This window comes from Eurosta solidaginis, chromosome 4, assembly GCF_040869045.1.
Source record: "Eurosta solidaginis isolate ZX-2024a chromosome 4, ASM4086904v1, whole genome shotgun sequence".
Lineage (NCBI taxonomy): Eukaryota > Metazoa > Arthropoda > Insecta > Diptera > Tephritidae > Eurosta > Eurosta solidaginis.
Genome location: NC_090322.1, coordinates 158,470,636 through 158,487,829, shown reverse-complemented (window position 1 = coordinate 158,487,829; position 17,194 = coordinate 158,470,636). Strand labels below are relative to the sequence as shown.

The window sequence follows — 17,194 nt, the reverse complement described above, 5'->3', positions numbered from 1 at the left end:
TTTATATATGTAATACCACGAACAGTATTCCTGCCACGATTTCAAGGGTTTTTTATTTCGCCCTGCAGAACTTTTTCATTTTCTTCTACTTAATATGGTAGGTGTCACACACATTTTACAAAGTTTTTTTCTAAGGTTATATTTTGCGTCAATAAACCAATCCAATTACCATATTTCATTCCTTTTTTCGTATTTGGTATAGAATTATGGCAATTTTTTCATTATTCGTAATTTTCGATATCGAAAAAGTATGCGTGGTCATAGTCTGATTTCGGCCATTTCTTATACCAATTCAAAGTGAGTTCGGATAAGTACGTGAACTGATTTTAGTAAAGATATATCGAATTTTGCTCAAGTTATCTTGTTAACGGCCGAGCGGAGGGACAGACGGTCGACTGTGTATAAAAACTGGGCGTGACTTCAACCGATTTCGCCCTTTTTCACAGGAATAAGTTATCGTCCCAGAAACTAAGCCCCTACCAAATTTCACAAGGATTGGTAAATTTTTGTTCGACTTATGGTATTAAAAGTATCCTAGACAAATTAAATGAAAAAGGGCGGAGCCATGCCCATTTTGAAATTTTCTTTTATTTTTGTATTTTGTTGCACCATATCATTACTGGAGTTGAATGTTGACATAATTTACTTATATATTGTAAAGATATTAAATTTTTTGTTAAAATTTTACTTTAAAAAAATGTTTTTTTTTTTAAGTGGGCGTAGTCGTTCTCCGATTTTGCTAATTTTTATTAAGCGCACATATAGTAATAAGAGTAACGTTCCTGCCAAATTTCATCATGATATCTTCAACGACTGCCAAATTACAGCTTGCAAAACTTTTAAATTACCTTCTTTTAAAAGTGGGCGGTGCCACGCCCATTGTCCAAAATTTTACTAATATTCTATTTTGCGTTATAAGTTCAACTCACCTACCAAGTTTCATCGCTTTATCCGTCTTTGGTAATGAATTATCGCAGTTTTTCGGTTTTTCGAAATTTTCGATATCGAAAAAGTGGGCGTGGTTATAGTCCGAAATCGTTCATTTTAAATAGCGATCTGAGATGAGTGCTCAGGAATCTACATTCCAAATTTCATCAAGATACCTCAAAAGTTACTCAAGTTATCGTGTTAACGGACAGACGGACGGACATGTCTCAATCAATTTTTTTTTCGATCCTGATGATTTTGATATATGGAAGTCTATATCCATCTCGATTCCTTTATACCTGTACAACCAACCGTTATCCAATCAAAGTTAATATACTCTGTGAGCTCTGCTCAACTGAGTATAAAACAAGTAAGGAAGGTTAAGTTCGGGTGTAACCGAACATTACATACTCAGTTGAGAGCTATGGTGACAACATAAGGGAAAATAACCATGTAGGAAAATGAACCGAGGGAAACCCTGGCATGTGTATCAAATGAAAGGCGTTAAAGAGTATTTTATGAGGGAGTGGGCCATAGTTCTATAGGTGGATGCCATTTAGGGATATAGCCATAAAGGTGGATCAGGGTTGACTCTAGAATGTGTTTGTACGATATGGGTTTCAAATAAAAGGTGTTAATGAGTATTTTAAAAGGGAGTAATCCTTAGTTCCATAGGTGGACGCCATTTCGAGATATCGCCACAAAGGTGGACCAGGGGTGACCCTAGAATTTGTTTGTACAATATGGGTATCAAAAAAAAGGTGTTAATGAGTATTTTAAAAGGGAGTAGTCCTTAGTTCCATAGGTGGGCGCCGTTTCGAGATATCGCCATAAGGTGGACCAGGGGTGACCCTAGAATTTGTTTGTACAATATGGGCATCAAACGAAAGGTGTTAATGAGTATTTTAAAAGGGAGTGGGCCTTAGTTCTATAGGTGGACGCCGTTTCGAAATATCGCCCTAAAGGTGGACCAGGGGTGACTCTAGAATATGTTTGTACGATATGGGTATCAAATTAAAGGTATTAATAAGGGTTTTAAAAGGGAGTGGTGGTTGTTGCATAGGTGGTCGCCTTTTCGAGATATCGCCATAAAGGTGGACCAGGGTGATTATAGAACGCGTTTGCACGATATGGGTATCAAATGAAAGGTGCTAATGAGTATTTTAAAAGGGAGTAATCCTTAGTTCCATAGGTGGACGCGGTTTCGATATATCGCCATAAAGGTGGACCAGGGGTAACCCTAGAATTTGTTTGTACAATATGGGTATCAAAAGAAAGGTGTTTATGAGTATTTTAAAAGGGAGTAATCCTTAGTTCCATATGTGGACGCCGTTTCGAGATATCGCCATAAAGGTGGAGCAGGGGTGACCCTAGAATTTGTTTGTACAATATGGGTATCAAAAGAAAGGTGTTAATGAGTATTTTAAAAGGGAGTGGGCCTTCGTTCTATAGGTGTTCGCCTTTTCGAGATATCGCCATAAAGGTGGACCAGGGGTGACTCTAGAATGAGTTTGTACGATATGGGTATCAAATTAAAGGTATTAATGAGAGTTTTAAAAGGGAGTGGTGTGAAGGCGTTTTCCAGATATCGACCAAAATGTGGACCAGGGTGACCCAGAACATCATCTGTTGGATACAGCTAATTTATTTATATATGTAATACCTGCCAAGATTTTAAGGGTTTTTTATTTCGCCCTGTAGAACTTTTTCATTTTCTTCTACTTAATATGGTAGGTGTCACAACCATTTTATAAAGTTTTTTCTAAAGTTATATTTCGCGTCAATAAAACAATCCAATTACCTTACCATGTTTCATGCTTTTTTTCGTATTTGGTATAGAATTATGGCATTTTTTCATTTTTCGTAATTTTCGATATCGAAAAAGTGGGCGTGGTCATAGTCGGATTTCGTTCATTTTTCATACCAAGATAAAGTGAGTTCAAGTAAGCACGTGAACTAAGTTCATTAAAGATATGTCGATTTTTGCCCAAGTTATCGTGTTAACGGCCATGCGGAAGGACAGACGGACGCCTGTGTATAAAAACTGGGCGTGGCATCAACCGATTTCGCCCATTTTAACAGAAAACAGTTAGTGTCATAAAATCTATGCCCCTACCAAATTTCAAAAGGATTGGTTAATTTTTGTTCGACTTATGGCGTTAAAAGTATCCTAGACAAATTAAATGAAAAAGGGCGGAGCCACTCCCATTTTGAAATTTTCTTTTATTTTTGTATTTTGTTGCACCATATCATTACTGGAGTTGAATGTTGACATAATTTACTTATATACTGTAAAGATATTAAATTTTTTGTTAAAATTTTACTTTAAAAAAATTTTTTTTTTAAAGTGGGCGTGGTCCTTCTCCGATTTTGCTAATTTTTATTAGGCGTACATATAGTAATAGAAGTAACGTTCCTGCCAAATTTCATCAAGATATCTTCAACGACTGCCAAATTACAGCTTGCAAAACTTTTAAATTACCTTCTTTTAAAAGTGGGCGGTGCCACACCCATTGTCCAAAATTTTACTAATTTTCTATTCTGCGTCATAAGCTCAACTCATCTACCTAGTTTCGTCGCTTTAGCTGTCTTTTGTAATGAATTATCGCACTTTTTCGGTTTTTCGAAATTTTCGATATCGAAAAAGTAGGCGTGGTTATAGTCCGATATCGTTCATTTTAAATAGCGATCTGAGATGTGTACTCAGGAACCTGCATACCAAATTTCATCAAGATACCTCAAAATTTACTCAAGTTATCGTGTTAACGGACGGACGGACGGACGGACGGACATGGCTCAATCAAATTTTTTTTCGATCCTGATTATTTTGATATATGGAAGTCTATATCTATCTCGATTCCTTTATATATGTACAACCAACCGTTGTCCAATCAAACTTAATATACTCTGTGAGCTCTGCTCAACTGAGTATAAAAATGCGTAATATGCCTCGTTAAATGACCTGAAGCCTCGCGTTGATTTTACGCCTCTAGCAATTTTAGTTTCCGAGATATAATTTTTTGAAAAAAAGTTACTTATACGCATATATTGCGTAATATCTCCAGGTCAAAGGGCAAGCCGGCTCTGAGAAGTGTATGGATAGAGTTTGTTCGTCGATTAGTTTTTGAAACATACCCTTCGATATAGGTTACTATCTGGGGGCACACTTCCGCTATACCCCTTAAATTAATGTTTAACTTCTCACACCACGCTCTCAAAAGCAACTTGAGCTCTTTGAACCTTTATAAACTATTTCCAAGACGTTTTGACATAAAGTAGTGTACATGTATATACTGACGATCTGTATATTTGTTGCTCAGTCGAGTGCGTGAGTTGATGCGTTTCTAGCCTTAACTCTTCATCGTGTTGTAGAGTGGGCTTCCTTGAATGGCCTATGCTTAAATCCCAGCAAGTCAAAAAGTTTTGTAGTACATAAAATGGTTTACGACCTAAGTCTCTCTAGTTCAGCTGGGCAATAGCGTAATTGATTACTTGAAAACACAAAGGAACCAGAATATCTTTATAAAGGGCTTCGGTTCCTCAGATCTTCACAATCCATTTTGTCTCCATCGCTTCAACAACATACGACTTCCAATAAAGAAAGGTGTTCATAGAAATATGTTTCGGATATGAAAAACACTTTACTACCAATCTCTGGGTACAGCAACTTGTTTAAACATTGCTAGCAGAAAAACACAACCCAGACCATAGAAACTTTTGAATTGTAGAAATTAAGGCTTTTTACACAAGTACTTCCTTGACCATAGCAATTAAAATTTATTTATCTTTTTAAGAAAATTAAAAAAATTATTCACTAGAAACTTTATAATTTTGTTCTAACAAAGTCTTCCCACAAGGGCAATCAAATTATAATAAAAGAAACAGGGTTCGTGTCGTGTATTACGATTCGTATCGGAATCCATTCTTCACCCAATTTATAAATATTATGCTGTCAAACTATTTATACAAATTGTGATAACTTATAAAGTCGAAGACTCTGATTCATATATATCGTTATTCGGACTCCCGATTTCAAAGCTATTTTGATTTAATATTTGAGTGGAAACTTAATTTCGATACGAATCGCAACACACGATACCCAGACCAGCGAACTACTGCTTTCGATGTTGATCAACATTTCTAATGAAGTATGTCTTTAGGATTATTTGGTGTTGATTATACAATTCTGCGGACAAAATTTGTTTATGGATTTAGCTCCTCAATGTGGACCTGGTAGCAAAGAACATAGCGTTAGCAACTGCAACCAGCCTCAGGGCCTCGGGGCAGCTTGACCTCCGATCATACGGCCATAGTAGTTTAGCGTCATCAATTACAGGACTAACAGACTACCTGATTTTGAACCTGAAATGTGCGTTAGAGTGTAAACAATCCCTGGAAAGAATCGGGACGGGAAAAGCATACATCTATATTGGGTGTCTGGTCATATGGGAATTGATGGGAATGAAAAAGCAGATGAACTAACTAAAAAGGGCGCATTCCTTGAAGTGTGCTTCGTAGACGGCCCAATTGGATTGGGCGAGATTAAGAGAATGTGACAGGTGCACATGATCGATCAAGCGCGACCAAGCAGGAAAGTTGTGCTATCAATCAAAAGAGAGGAATGTAGACTCATGACTGGTATTCTGCAATAAGCTTTTCCATATCATCCACCATATTTCCAATTTGCTTGCAAAAAATTAACACAAAGCTTAAATCAATTCTGCTTCATTAAATTTTTGACAATAAAAGTTTTGATACGAAACTCTATTTAACTTAACGTTTGCAATCACCTAACGGTACCTGTGACGACTACATTCGTACTAACTGTACTATGGTAGATGTAAACCAAGTCACTCATATTATTTCCTTTTGGCATCAGCAACAAAGAAGGAAAACATAAATGCTGAAGATGTTGGCTAGTCCCTTAATAGTACAGACGTGTTTGAAAAATAAACATAGGTATGATTTTACCAATCCGAGTACATAAGGGCTAAGCCTTGATTCATTTTATTTGTCTAAATTTTAACCAAATAATAAATATTTGCAATCCCTGTATTATATTTTTCGAAAAGCAGATTGTTGTTGTAGCTATCAAACCGTAAACTGTCCGTAATTATGTATATATATATTTCTATGTGAGTGTAACATAAAATTACCTGCTAACACATAACTGCTTTATTTCAATAAACGAAGTTGAACTGTTACTTTACGAGGGTTAACTTCGGCTAGCAGTGGAAAAGAAGTGCGTACAAAATGAGAGTGAAAACGAAAAATTTGTAAACAGCTTCAGTTTAAAAGGGTATGAAGACAACCTTCCCTAACTCCGGTTAACAAACGTACATACATACAAACTACAAATAAATGTACATATACGGGTAGTTCCATAACTAATTAACGAACAATGAGTTTGCTTCATTTTAGATTTGATTTATTTTGGGTAAAACAGTGCTTTTAGCCGAGATGATGTAGAGATAATGGACTCGCCTACTATACTGAAGGTCTTGAGTGGAAGGCTTGGGATGAGTATTGGCAAAAATAAGTCACATGAGCATTTATAAAGTCTTGAATAACCTGGAAGCCATGTAGTAGCCCACCAGTTAAATAATTCTTATTCTTAGTCCGAGAGGAAAGTAGGAGAGGGCAAAATATTAAAGGGCGAGAAAATAGTTAAGATAGACTGAGATAAAGGAGAAAAGAGAAATTGTAATAAAATAAAATGGAATGATAATGGAGAGTACAGAAATGAGGGAAAAGATGAAGAAATAGAAGGAAGTTATACAAACACTCTGAAGTTCCTTTAAATTATTTAGATAAACGAAGTTTTGAGTAGGGAAGCGTCTTCCCAATCTCGTAGTCAAAAAAAAAAATTATGCAATTCAAAAGAGTATAAAATTCTGCCTTACGCTTTCGTAGGTAAGTCTCACTTTCCGCTAACTGCTGATGAAGGGCATCCCTATTCAAGATTTAACCCTTGCACTACCATACAACAGCGGGCTGACATATGTTAGGCACATTTTTCCAGATAGCTATAATACCCAAAAAATACTTTGAAAAAACCTTCACAAACAAATTGTGTCCTGTGATAATGTGACCCTCTGGTTTTCTTTGCTGTTGACTGGCACTCATTAGCCCATCGGCATCATATATTCAAATATTTGTAATTACTGTTGTCTTATTTTTTTACACTAATGTGTTAATTTGTCCCATTTTTGTGTCCATTATCATATCGATGGGATATGTTATGCCAAATTAGGTTTAGAAAAGTTTACTTCCACCTGGTAATGGGCGCACTTTTCAAGTAAAAGATCACATTGCATATCATTAGTTGTCAGAAAAAATCTTAAAATTGTTTATGCTTATTGAACTAGCCTAAACAACTTATCGTGAAAGGAAAATACTCATTAGAACCAATGAGACGCTTGCTTCTTCAAACAGAGCGTAAATTGCATTTTGTACATTTGTTGTTAATTTCTATTTCCACGGGGTTTGGTAGTGAATTGGTTAAAACTAAGTATTAATGATTTATTATAAAAGGGATATGAAATTGTTAACCATTTCGACGAGTCATCGGTTTAATATGGGTGTGTTATCGACGAGGTATAGACAAGTTAGACTAGTTAGACTTGAATAGACTTGTTATCGAAGCCTTGTAATAAACTTGATATCAATAACAAAGATTATCGACAAGTCATCGATTTGTTGTCGGTGTGTTGTCGACGAGGTATAGGCAATTTATCGACTTATTATCGAAGTGTTATAAACATTAAAACGATAAAAGAAAAAGATGATGATGAGTTATCTGTCTTTTATTGAAAAATTGTCGGTTATTAGCCGAAAAGTTCTCGCCTTACTGTGAAAATGTTATCAAAAAGTTGTCATTTTGCTACGGAAAGGATTTCGATTTATGATTTTTCGAGTTATCATTTTGCTTCCGTGGGGATTGCATTCACAAAGTTATGGATTTGTTATTGAAAATTTTTAGAACTGTTATCGAAGTGATTGACATTTCTTCTCGACTTGCTATCGATTTTTTTCGTGGAGTCATCGATTTGTTGTGAAACAGATACCGATAAAACTTTAAAATAAAATCGAAGGCACATTTATAACCTTTCGTTAACAAGACGAAAAGAAACCAATAAGAAGCCGATTAATCTGCGATAAAATATACAAATAAATACTTGGCGCTATTAACCTTCACGAAGATTAAGGCCGAACTTCTCTTTCAATTTGCGTCGTGACCCTTTTTATACTCAGTTGAGCAGAGCTCACAGAGTATATTAAGTTTGATTGGATAACGGTTGGTTGTACATATATAAAGGAATCGAGATAGATATAGACTTCCATATATCAAAATAATCAGGATCGAAAAAAAATTTGGTTGAGCCATGTCCGTCCGTCCGTCCGTTAACACGATAACTTGAGTAAATTTTGAGGTATCTTGATGAAATTTGGTATGTAGGTTCATGAGCACTCATCTCAGATCGCTATTTAAAATTAACGATATCGGACTATAACCACGCCCACTTTTTCGATATCGAAAATTTCGAAAAACAGAAAAAGTGCGATAATTCATTACAAAAGACAGTTAAAGCGACGAAACTTGGTAGATGAGTTGAACTTATGACGAAGAATAGAAAATTCGTAAAATTTTGGACAACGAGCGTGGCACCGCCCACTTTTAAAAGAAGGTAATTTAAAAGTTTTGCAAGCTGTAATTTGGCAGTCGTTGAAGATATCATGACGAAATTTGGCATGAACGTTACTCCTATTACTATATGTACGCTTAATAAAAATTTGCAAAATCGAAGAAGGACCACGCCCACTTTTAAAAAAAAATTTTTTTAAAGTAAAATTTTAACAAAAAATTTAATATCTTTACAGTATATAAGTAAATTATGTCAACATTCAACTCCAGTAATGATATGGTGCAACAAAATACAAAAATAAAAGAAAATTTCAAAATGGGCGTGGCTCCGCCCTCTTTCATTTAATTTGTCTAGGATACTTTTAACGCCATAAGTCGAACAAAAATTAACCAATCGTTTTGAAATTTGGTAGGGGCATAGATTTTGTGACGCTAACTGTTTTCTGTGAAAATGGGCTAAATCGGCTGATGCCACGCCCAGTTTTATACACAGTCGTCCGTCTGTCCTTCCGCATGGCCGTTAACACGATAACTTGAGCAAAAATCGACATATCTTTAATGAACTTAGATCACGTGCTTACTTGAACTCACTTTATCTTGGTATGAAAAATGAACGAAATGCGGCTATGACGACGCCCACTTTTTCGATATCGAAAATTACGAAAAATGAAAAAAATGCCATAATTCTCTACCAAATACGAAAAAAGGGATGAAACATGGTAAGGTAATTGGATTGTTTTATTGACGCGAAATATAACTTTAGAAAAAACTTTATAAAATGGTTGTGACACCTACCATATTAAGTAGAAGAAAATGAAAAAGTTCTGCAGGGCGAAATAAAAAGCCCTTAAAATCTTGGCAGGTATTACATATATAAATAAATTAGCGGTGGCCAACAGATGATGTTCTGGGTCACCCTGGTCCTCATATCTGGAAAACGCCTTCACATATAAAACTACCACCACTCGCTTTTAAAACTCTCATTAGTACCTTTATTTTCATACCCATATCGTATAAACTCATTCTAGAGTCACCCCTGGCCCACCTTTATGGCGATATCTCGAAAAGGCGTCCACCTATAGAACTAAGCCCCACTCCCTTTTAAAATACTCATTAACACCTTTCATTTGATATCCATATCGTACAAACAAAGTCTAGAGTCACCCCTGGTCCACCTTTATTGCGATACCTCGAAAAGGCGTCCACCTATAGAACTAAGGCCCACTCCCTTTTAAAATACTCATTAACACTTTTCGTTTGATACCCATATTGTACAAACGCATTCTAGAGTCACCCCTGGTCCACCTTTAAGGCGATATCTCGAAACGGCGTCCACCTATGGAACTAAGGATTACTCCCTTTTAAAATACTCATTAACACCTTTCTTTTGATACCCATATTGTACAAACAAATTCTAGGGTCACCCCTGCTCCACCTTTATGGCGATATCTCGAAACGGCGTCCACCTATGGAACTAAGGATTACTCCCTTTTAAAATACTCATTAACACCTTTCTTTTGATACCCATATTGTACAAACAAATTCTAGGGTCACCCCTGGTCCACCTTTATTGCGATACCTCGAAAAGGCGTCCACCTATAGAACTAAGGCCCACTCCCTTTTAAAATACTCATTAACTCCTTTCTTTTGATACCCATATTGTACAAACAAATTCTAGGGTCACCCCTGCTCCACCTTTATGGCGATATCTCGAAACGGCGTCCACCTATGGAACTAAGGATTACTCCCTTTTAAAATACTCATTAACACCTTTCTTTTGATACCCATATTGTACAAACAAATTCTAGGGTCACCCCTGCTCCACCTTTATGGCGATATCTCGAAACGGCGTCCACCTATGGAACTAAGGATTACTCCCTTTTAAAATACTCATTAACACCTTTCTTTTGATACCCATATTGTACAAACAAATTCTAGGGTCACCCCTGGTCCGCCTTTATGGCGATATCTCGAAAATGCGACCACCTATACAACAACCACCACTCCCTTTTAAAGCCCTCATTAATACCTCTAATTTGATACCCATATCATACAAACACATTCTAGAGTCACCCCTGGTCCACCTTTATGGCGATATCTCGAAACGCCGTCCACCTATGGAACTAAGGATTACTCCCTTTTAAAATACTCATTAACACCTTTCTTTTGATACCCATATTCTACAAACAAATTCTAGGGTCACCCCTGGTCCGCCTTTATGGCGATATCTCGAAAATGCGACCACCTATACAACAACCACCACTCCCTTTTAAAACCCTCATTAATACCTTTAATTTGATACCCATATTGTACAAACGAATTCTAGAGTCACCCCTGGCCCACCTTTATGGCAATATCTCGAAACGGCGTCCACCTATGGAACTAAGGATTACTCCCTTTTAAAATACTCATTAACAACTTTCTTTTGATACCCATATTGTACAAACAAATTCTAGGGTCACCCCTGGTCCACCTTTATGGCGATATCTCGAAACGGCGTCCACGTATGGAACTAAGGATTAATCCCTTTGAAAATACTCATTAACACCTTTCATTTAATACCCATATCGTACAAACGCATTCTAGAGTCAACCCTGATCCACCTTTATGGCTATATCCATAAATGGCGTCCACCTATAGAACTATGGCCCACTCCCTCATAAAATACTCTTTAATGCCTTTCATTTGATACACATTTCATACAAACACATTCCAGGGTTTCCCTCGATTCATTTTCCTACATGGTTATTTTTCCTTATGTTGTCACCATAGCTCTCAGCTGAGTATGTAATGTTCGGTTACACCCGAACTTAACCTTCCTTACTTGTTTTATTTATCTTTACTCTGTGTAGCGAGCGGCCGGCCGGCCGGCCGTTTTGAACGAATTTTGCAATTGAAATTTAAGTAACTTCCCAATAAGCTACAAGCTTGAAACTTGAAATATAGTTCAAAACCCGATGAAAGTACAAATAAAAGTAAAAAAAACTCCACTAGGTGGCGCATGGATCAATATATTTCAAAAAATCGTATTTTTGGTCCTATTTGGCTTATATTAGGAACACATATTCCATACAGAAATAGAAAGCGATGAAGTGAACGCTAGGTGGCGGAAAGATCGAGATATTCAAAAAAATCGTATGTATGGTCCAATTGAAGGCTTACCAGCTGAACTTGAAATATTTGTAGGAGCAAAAGTTATGTTGCAGTCCAATATTGATGTATCGAAAGAATTGGTGAACGACGCAATCGGATGCATTACTGAAATTGTTTGATCTGAGCTTCGTCTAACTTACTTACTTACTTAATTGGCGCTTAACCGTCCAAACGGTTATGGCCATCCAACAAGGTGCGCCAGTCGCTCCTTCGCTCCGCCAACCGGCGCCAATTGGTCACACCAAGGGAGTTTAAATCGTTTTCCACCTGGTCCTTCCAACAGAGTGGGGGCCGCCCTCTACCTCTGCTTCCATAGGCGGGTTCCGATAGAAACACTTTCTTGGCCGGAGCATCATCTTTCATTCGCAAAACATGGCCTAGCCAGCGCAGCCGGTACATTTTAATTCCCTGGACTATGTTGATGTCTGCGTATAGCTCGTACAGCTCATCAACAAATCTTCTTCGGTACTCGCTTCGTCTAACACAAATCTATCAAACAGATGTGCCGTCAGCTCAGATTTGAAAGAGATGGCATGGAAAGGAGAATGTTAGCCTTCATGGGCGTCATGGGCTTACACTGTCCACAAAATGCAAGGCATCGCAGTTAACCCCGCAGCTGTGTATTTAAGCTCAAAAATTTTCGAGGAGGGACAAGCCTAGGTGGCGCTAAGTTGAGAAGTTAGATTGTAACAAATTGTCAGGGAAGAGTCCTTGCAATAATGAAGCACTAAATGAACTAAGCAGAATCAGAAATAATAGACAATTAAATAAAAACTAAAAACTTGAAAACAAAACAATTTTTAAATAATTTTAAGATAAACGTTTTTATTGAAAACAATATTTACATAAAGTAATAATAATACTAAAAGCTAGAAAATAATTAGGTAGGTCCTAGGTAGTAGTCATCACACTCCTCATCAATCTAGGGCGTTGATCAGACAAACAAATAAAAGCGTTGGGCGCGGGAAAGGCTGTGGTTTATCTTCAACCCCATGGCGAGATCTGGTTAATTAATGGTGGTTATGCATTGAATTTCATGGTTACTCGGTACTCACACTCCTTTTTTCTGATAAAATTTCAATGGATCCGGAACTTGTCGAATTTCATCATTGGCCGATTTGAGATGAAATGGCTCATACATATTTTATACAAGGGAAGTTAGGTGCTTAAAATGGAATTTGCTTACGTGGGCGTATGGTATACATAACATTGTAAGCCACCAAAGAATAAATACAAATACATGCATTTAATAGCTGATAAGCAACAATGTTTGAATAATTCTCAACAGTTTAATTGAGCATAACTTCCCGAATTGAATAAATTGGTTGAATGATTTTCTTAAAATTAGAAAACAAATTGTTTTTGGTTTTTTTTTTTTTGTTAAATCTGGATAGACAATATGTTTCGAAAAAATAATTTAAATTCAATTCATAGCAATCGAAAGCGTAGTAGTCTACTAAAATAATACAACTTTGAAAAACTCACCCACACTGTTGCTTTGTGCCATCTTCACAAATGTCACTTTTATTTCAATATCTTCAATGCAAGAAAAAAATTCACAAACTAGTTACATTTACCAAAAGCAGCAGAATTATGAAGCAGAGTTCAAAATTTGTTCCACTATCAACTTCAAATTAAATAAATTCACCAAAAGCGTATTGTTATTCACTTCTCAAAAAATCTTTTGCTAATACTAATAAAATTGCTCTATTGATTAGACATTCTGCACTTAACACAACTTTTATCATTCAACAAATTGAATATTTAATCGCACATATGTATGAATGTACATATGATACAGATGCAAACATATACATTGATATAAATACATATGTTGAGGTTTGTCAAATTTTTTTGTTTTTATACAATTTTATTCAGAGCAAGCACGTCCAAGCAAGGAAAACTCAAAAGAAAAACTAACTTCAAATTTCTTTACAAGCAAACGAAACACATCCCTGAAGCATACACCCAACCGAGTGAGCTCGAATGCACTCAAGCCATATTCGACTCGGCTATCAACCCTCCAATAAAAATATGGTTAAACAAGTTCAAGTGTGGTGGTGAAAAACTGTTGCTCTTGTGATGGAATTTCTATGGAGATATGTATGAGGGTACCCTGTAGGAAAAAGCAGAAAGCTGGTCAAATTTAGCGTTCTTTTAAGATTTTATTTACCTTTTTATTTTTCACATATTAAAAAATTTGGCTTTGGGACAACTACTAAACTCAAAATTTTTGGATTATTCCGTTCTTGGTTTTCAAATGTTGCTAAAATCAATTTTCAAATGTCAATCGAAGTACTTAAGTTGTGTTGAGTGATATCAAGCATTCACCGGCACGACACTAAACCCGATTTGCTGACAGAAACTCCTTCTGCCATGCATCAATTTTCAAAGATATTTCTTTTGATCAGGGCATGAATCAACAAACCAGACAGGTAAAGTCAATATTACAAAATGGAGTCACATTTGACATAACTCGCCTCCATTGATTTAAGTGTTGCTTCTTGACTAATTGCAGCATCGTAAAAAATACTAGATTAATGCATTTCTGAAATATGAAGGAATGTTTATTTCCTTTTTCTGTAAGCAAATGGAAAAGTTTTAATCACCGAAACTGAATGACTGGATCTTCGGAGTATCACACTGTCCACAACTAAGAAATACTGAATCATACTGCTGACATCATTGAGGTGATTGGCGATATGCAGAAATATCATGAATTATTATACGTAAACTCGGCACTAACGGTATATGCTTCCAAGATCCAACATTTACCTGTGTAAATCAAGTGTTTAAAAATAAACTCATTGTGCAGTAAGATGTAGGTGTTGTTTAAATATAGCCCGACAGTGGTTTAACAACAACGATGCTTAAACAAATCAGTACTTATAGATGTCCCTTTTAGCGAAAAACAATGTTGTCTTATCAGAACGTCAGTTTAAACAACTCCGATTAACGGTGGAAATGTTTATACAAACCTGAAATACTCACAGTCGTAAGATCAAACCCGACAGAAATTTGTTTGACTTTTTCTATCTATCAACCTGCCGCTGCTCTATCTAACTTTCTTCCTCTCTTATTAACCCCCCCCCCCCCTTTGTGTTTTCAAGTTTAACTTAATAGATTCATTTCATTTCCCTATCCCTTTCATTATTCCGTAAATCTTTTCGCTTTTCCTCTTACTCTTCCCTATCTTGCTCTGATCCAAGTCTAACTCTCACTTTTACTCTCCTTACTCGCAATCTTCCTGTTAACCTTTTTTACTACTTTGTCTCAAGCCATTATCCTTATTCTTACTTATGCTTTTACTCTCAATATTTCTCTTGTTCTCTTTACTTTTCCGACTTCCCTTCAGCTTCCTCTAATTTTTCTTCCGATTTCCTCTTTCTTCCGATTTGCCTCTCTTCTATTTTCCTTCATGTCCCCGTTTTCTAATGTGAAGATTTATGGACTTTGGCTTTTTTCCTCACATTACATTACTAAGGTAGTAAAATAGTAGCAAAATAGTCCCTCTCTAGTACTATAAAGTTTATGACCGCATTATGAGGGCCGTCAAATTTTTGTTGCTGTACTACTGACTTAACCTGACTGGCTTTATTTCGGCATGTATCGGGGCTAGGCAGTGTTACCATAACGGCGCTTTCACATATGACTGAAACTTAGCAATTACTGCTTCACAATCCCACGAGTAGTATACAAATTCTAGCACCCGGAAGACGATATCCCTTACGAACTTTGGTTAACCTGCATTATTTCTAAAGAAATTCAAGAAGTTCCTATGGCTCATCTTTCTCTTATCTGTTTTTCATGTGCAAACATCTTTGCTCACCCTGTAGAGTAATTCTGAATGTAAACGTAAATCGTAAGTGTAAGCGTAAGCAAACGCGTAGTTTTTTGAAGAGCTATACTATATGGGGATACATGTAGAATGGTATATATAAATAAAAAAAAAATGTATAAATGTAAGGCGCGATAACCTCCGAAAAGATCTAAGGCCGAGCTTCTCTTCCAACTTGCGTCGTGTTCCCCTCGATTTTCCCTACAAATTGGCCGGACGGGACCTACATGTTTTATGCCGACACCGAATGGCATTTGCAAGGCAGATGAATTTTCACTGAGAGCTTTTCATGGCAGAAATACAGCCGGAGCGCCTGCCAGACACTGCAGAGGGGCGACCCCGTTTAGAAAAATTTTCTTCTAATTGAAAAACCTTATTTCAAAAATGGTGATGTTGCTTTGCCCGGGGTGCTAACCCAGGGCATACGGTGTGGTAGGCGGCGCATGCTACCATCACACCACGGTGGCCGCAAAAATGGTATATATATGTGGGTTCTACTCCATTTGGTAAATAAAACAACACCGGTTAACATGTAATATAATAGTTTTAATTAGCAATAAATTATTTAGTCGCGGTCAAAATTGGTCAAACGTCCGATTCTTAGCTTAGCGGCCGAATTATATTGTCCGTTCCACTTAGTCTTTTTCGTTGTCATTCGTCAGGGTTGTATTGGCAAGTATGTTAGGTGCGATCCTGTACTAGTACGTCTGTCCACTACGGGTTGTGCGGTTATCGATTCCCACATTCGGCCATCCTGCGCGTTCATTCGACCCGAATGAAGGGTCCCATTTCTTCATGAATTCCGCGACTGTAGTAGTTCGTCCAGGCCCCTCGTGATCTCCGACTTTCGCAACCTCATATCTGCCATGTTCAAGTTTTTCCAATATTTTATAAGGTCCGAGGTACTTCGGCTTCAATTTTAGACCAGAACCATACTGTGTACGTTTAATCGCTACCAGCTCGTTTACGTTGTACTCTACTTCAGCTTTGCGACGGGCGTTATATGTTCTTCGGTTTTCGTCCTGGATCGTAGCAATATTTTCTCTCGCTTGATGGCGGCTTTGCTCGCGATCCGAATTGATTTCTTCTATGGCAACATCTTCTAAGAGTTCTTGAAGTTCTGGAATACCGTTTGCGCGCATATCTAACCCAGTAAGAATTTTGAATGGTGATATTTTTGTACTGCGGGGTGGAGTGTTGTTAATCGTTTGTTGTACTCGATCTAAATGCTTATACCAACTACCAGGACTCTCACTACAGAGTTTAGATACCATAGGAACTACGATTTTGTGCATGCGCTCCACCTGGCCATTCCCTCTCGGTACGCCTGTAGCAATCATTAGATGCTAGATACTTTCGCCTTCACAATATTCTTTGAAGAGATTCGATGTGAAAGCTGCGCCTCTGTCGGTGATGATACGCTTAGGGTTCCCAAATACTGCTGATTGTTTTCTAAGCCTGTCGACGACCGCATCTGCACCTGTATTTTTAGTCGCGTAGAGCCAAACGAATTTAGAAAAAGCGTCCACGACTACCAATATGTAGTTGTACGCTTTGTTTGTCAGCTCCATGGGCCCGACGTGGTCTATGTGGTATGTACTTAAAGGGCGGTCTTCCTTTTTAATAGGTTT

The 17,194-nt window shown here is 37.1% G+C and overlaps 1 protein-coding gene across 1 annotated transcript in view; it reads right to left on the bottom strand.

Annotated features, from left to right (window-relative positions):
- Positions 1–13,258, bottom strand: part of LOC137250545 (small G protein signaling modulator 1-like) — a 150,653-nt gene extending 137,395 nt beyond the window's left edge. Inside the window, exon 1 of the mRNA XM_067783529.1 lies at positions 13,211–13,258. Within this exon, the coding sequence (XP_067639630.1) occupies positions 13,211–13,232 (22 nt within the window). The 5' untranslated portion in view covers positions 13,233–13,258. The remainder of the gene's footprint in view (positions 1–13,210) is intronic.
- Positions 13,259–17,194: the final 3,936 nt, after the last annotated feature.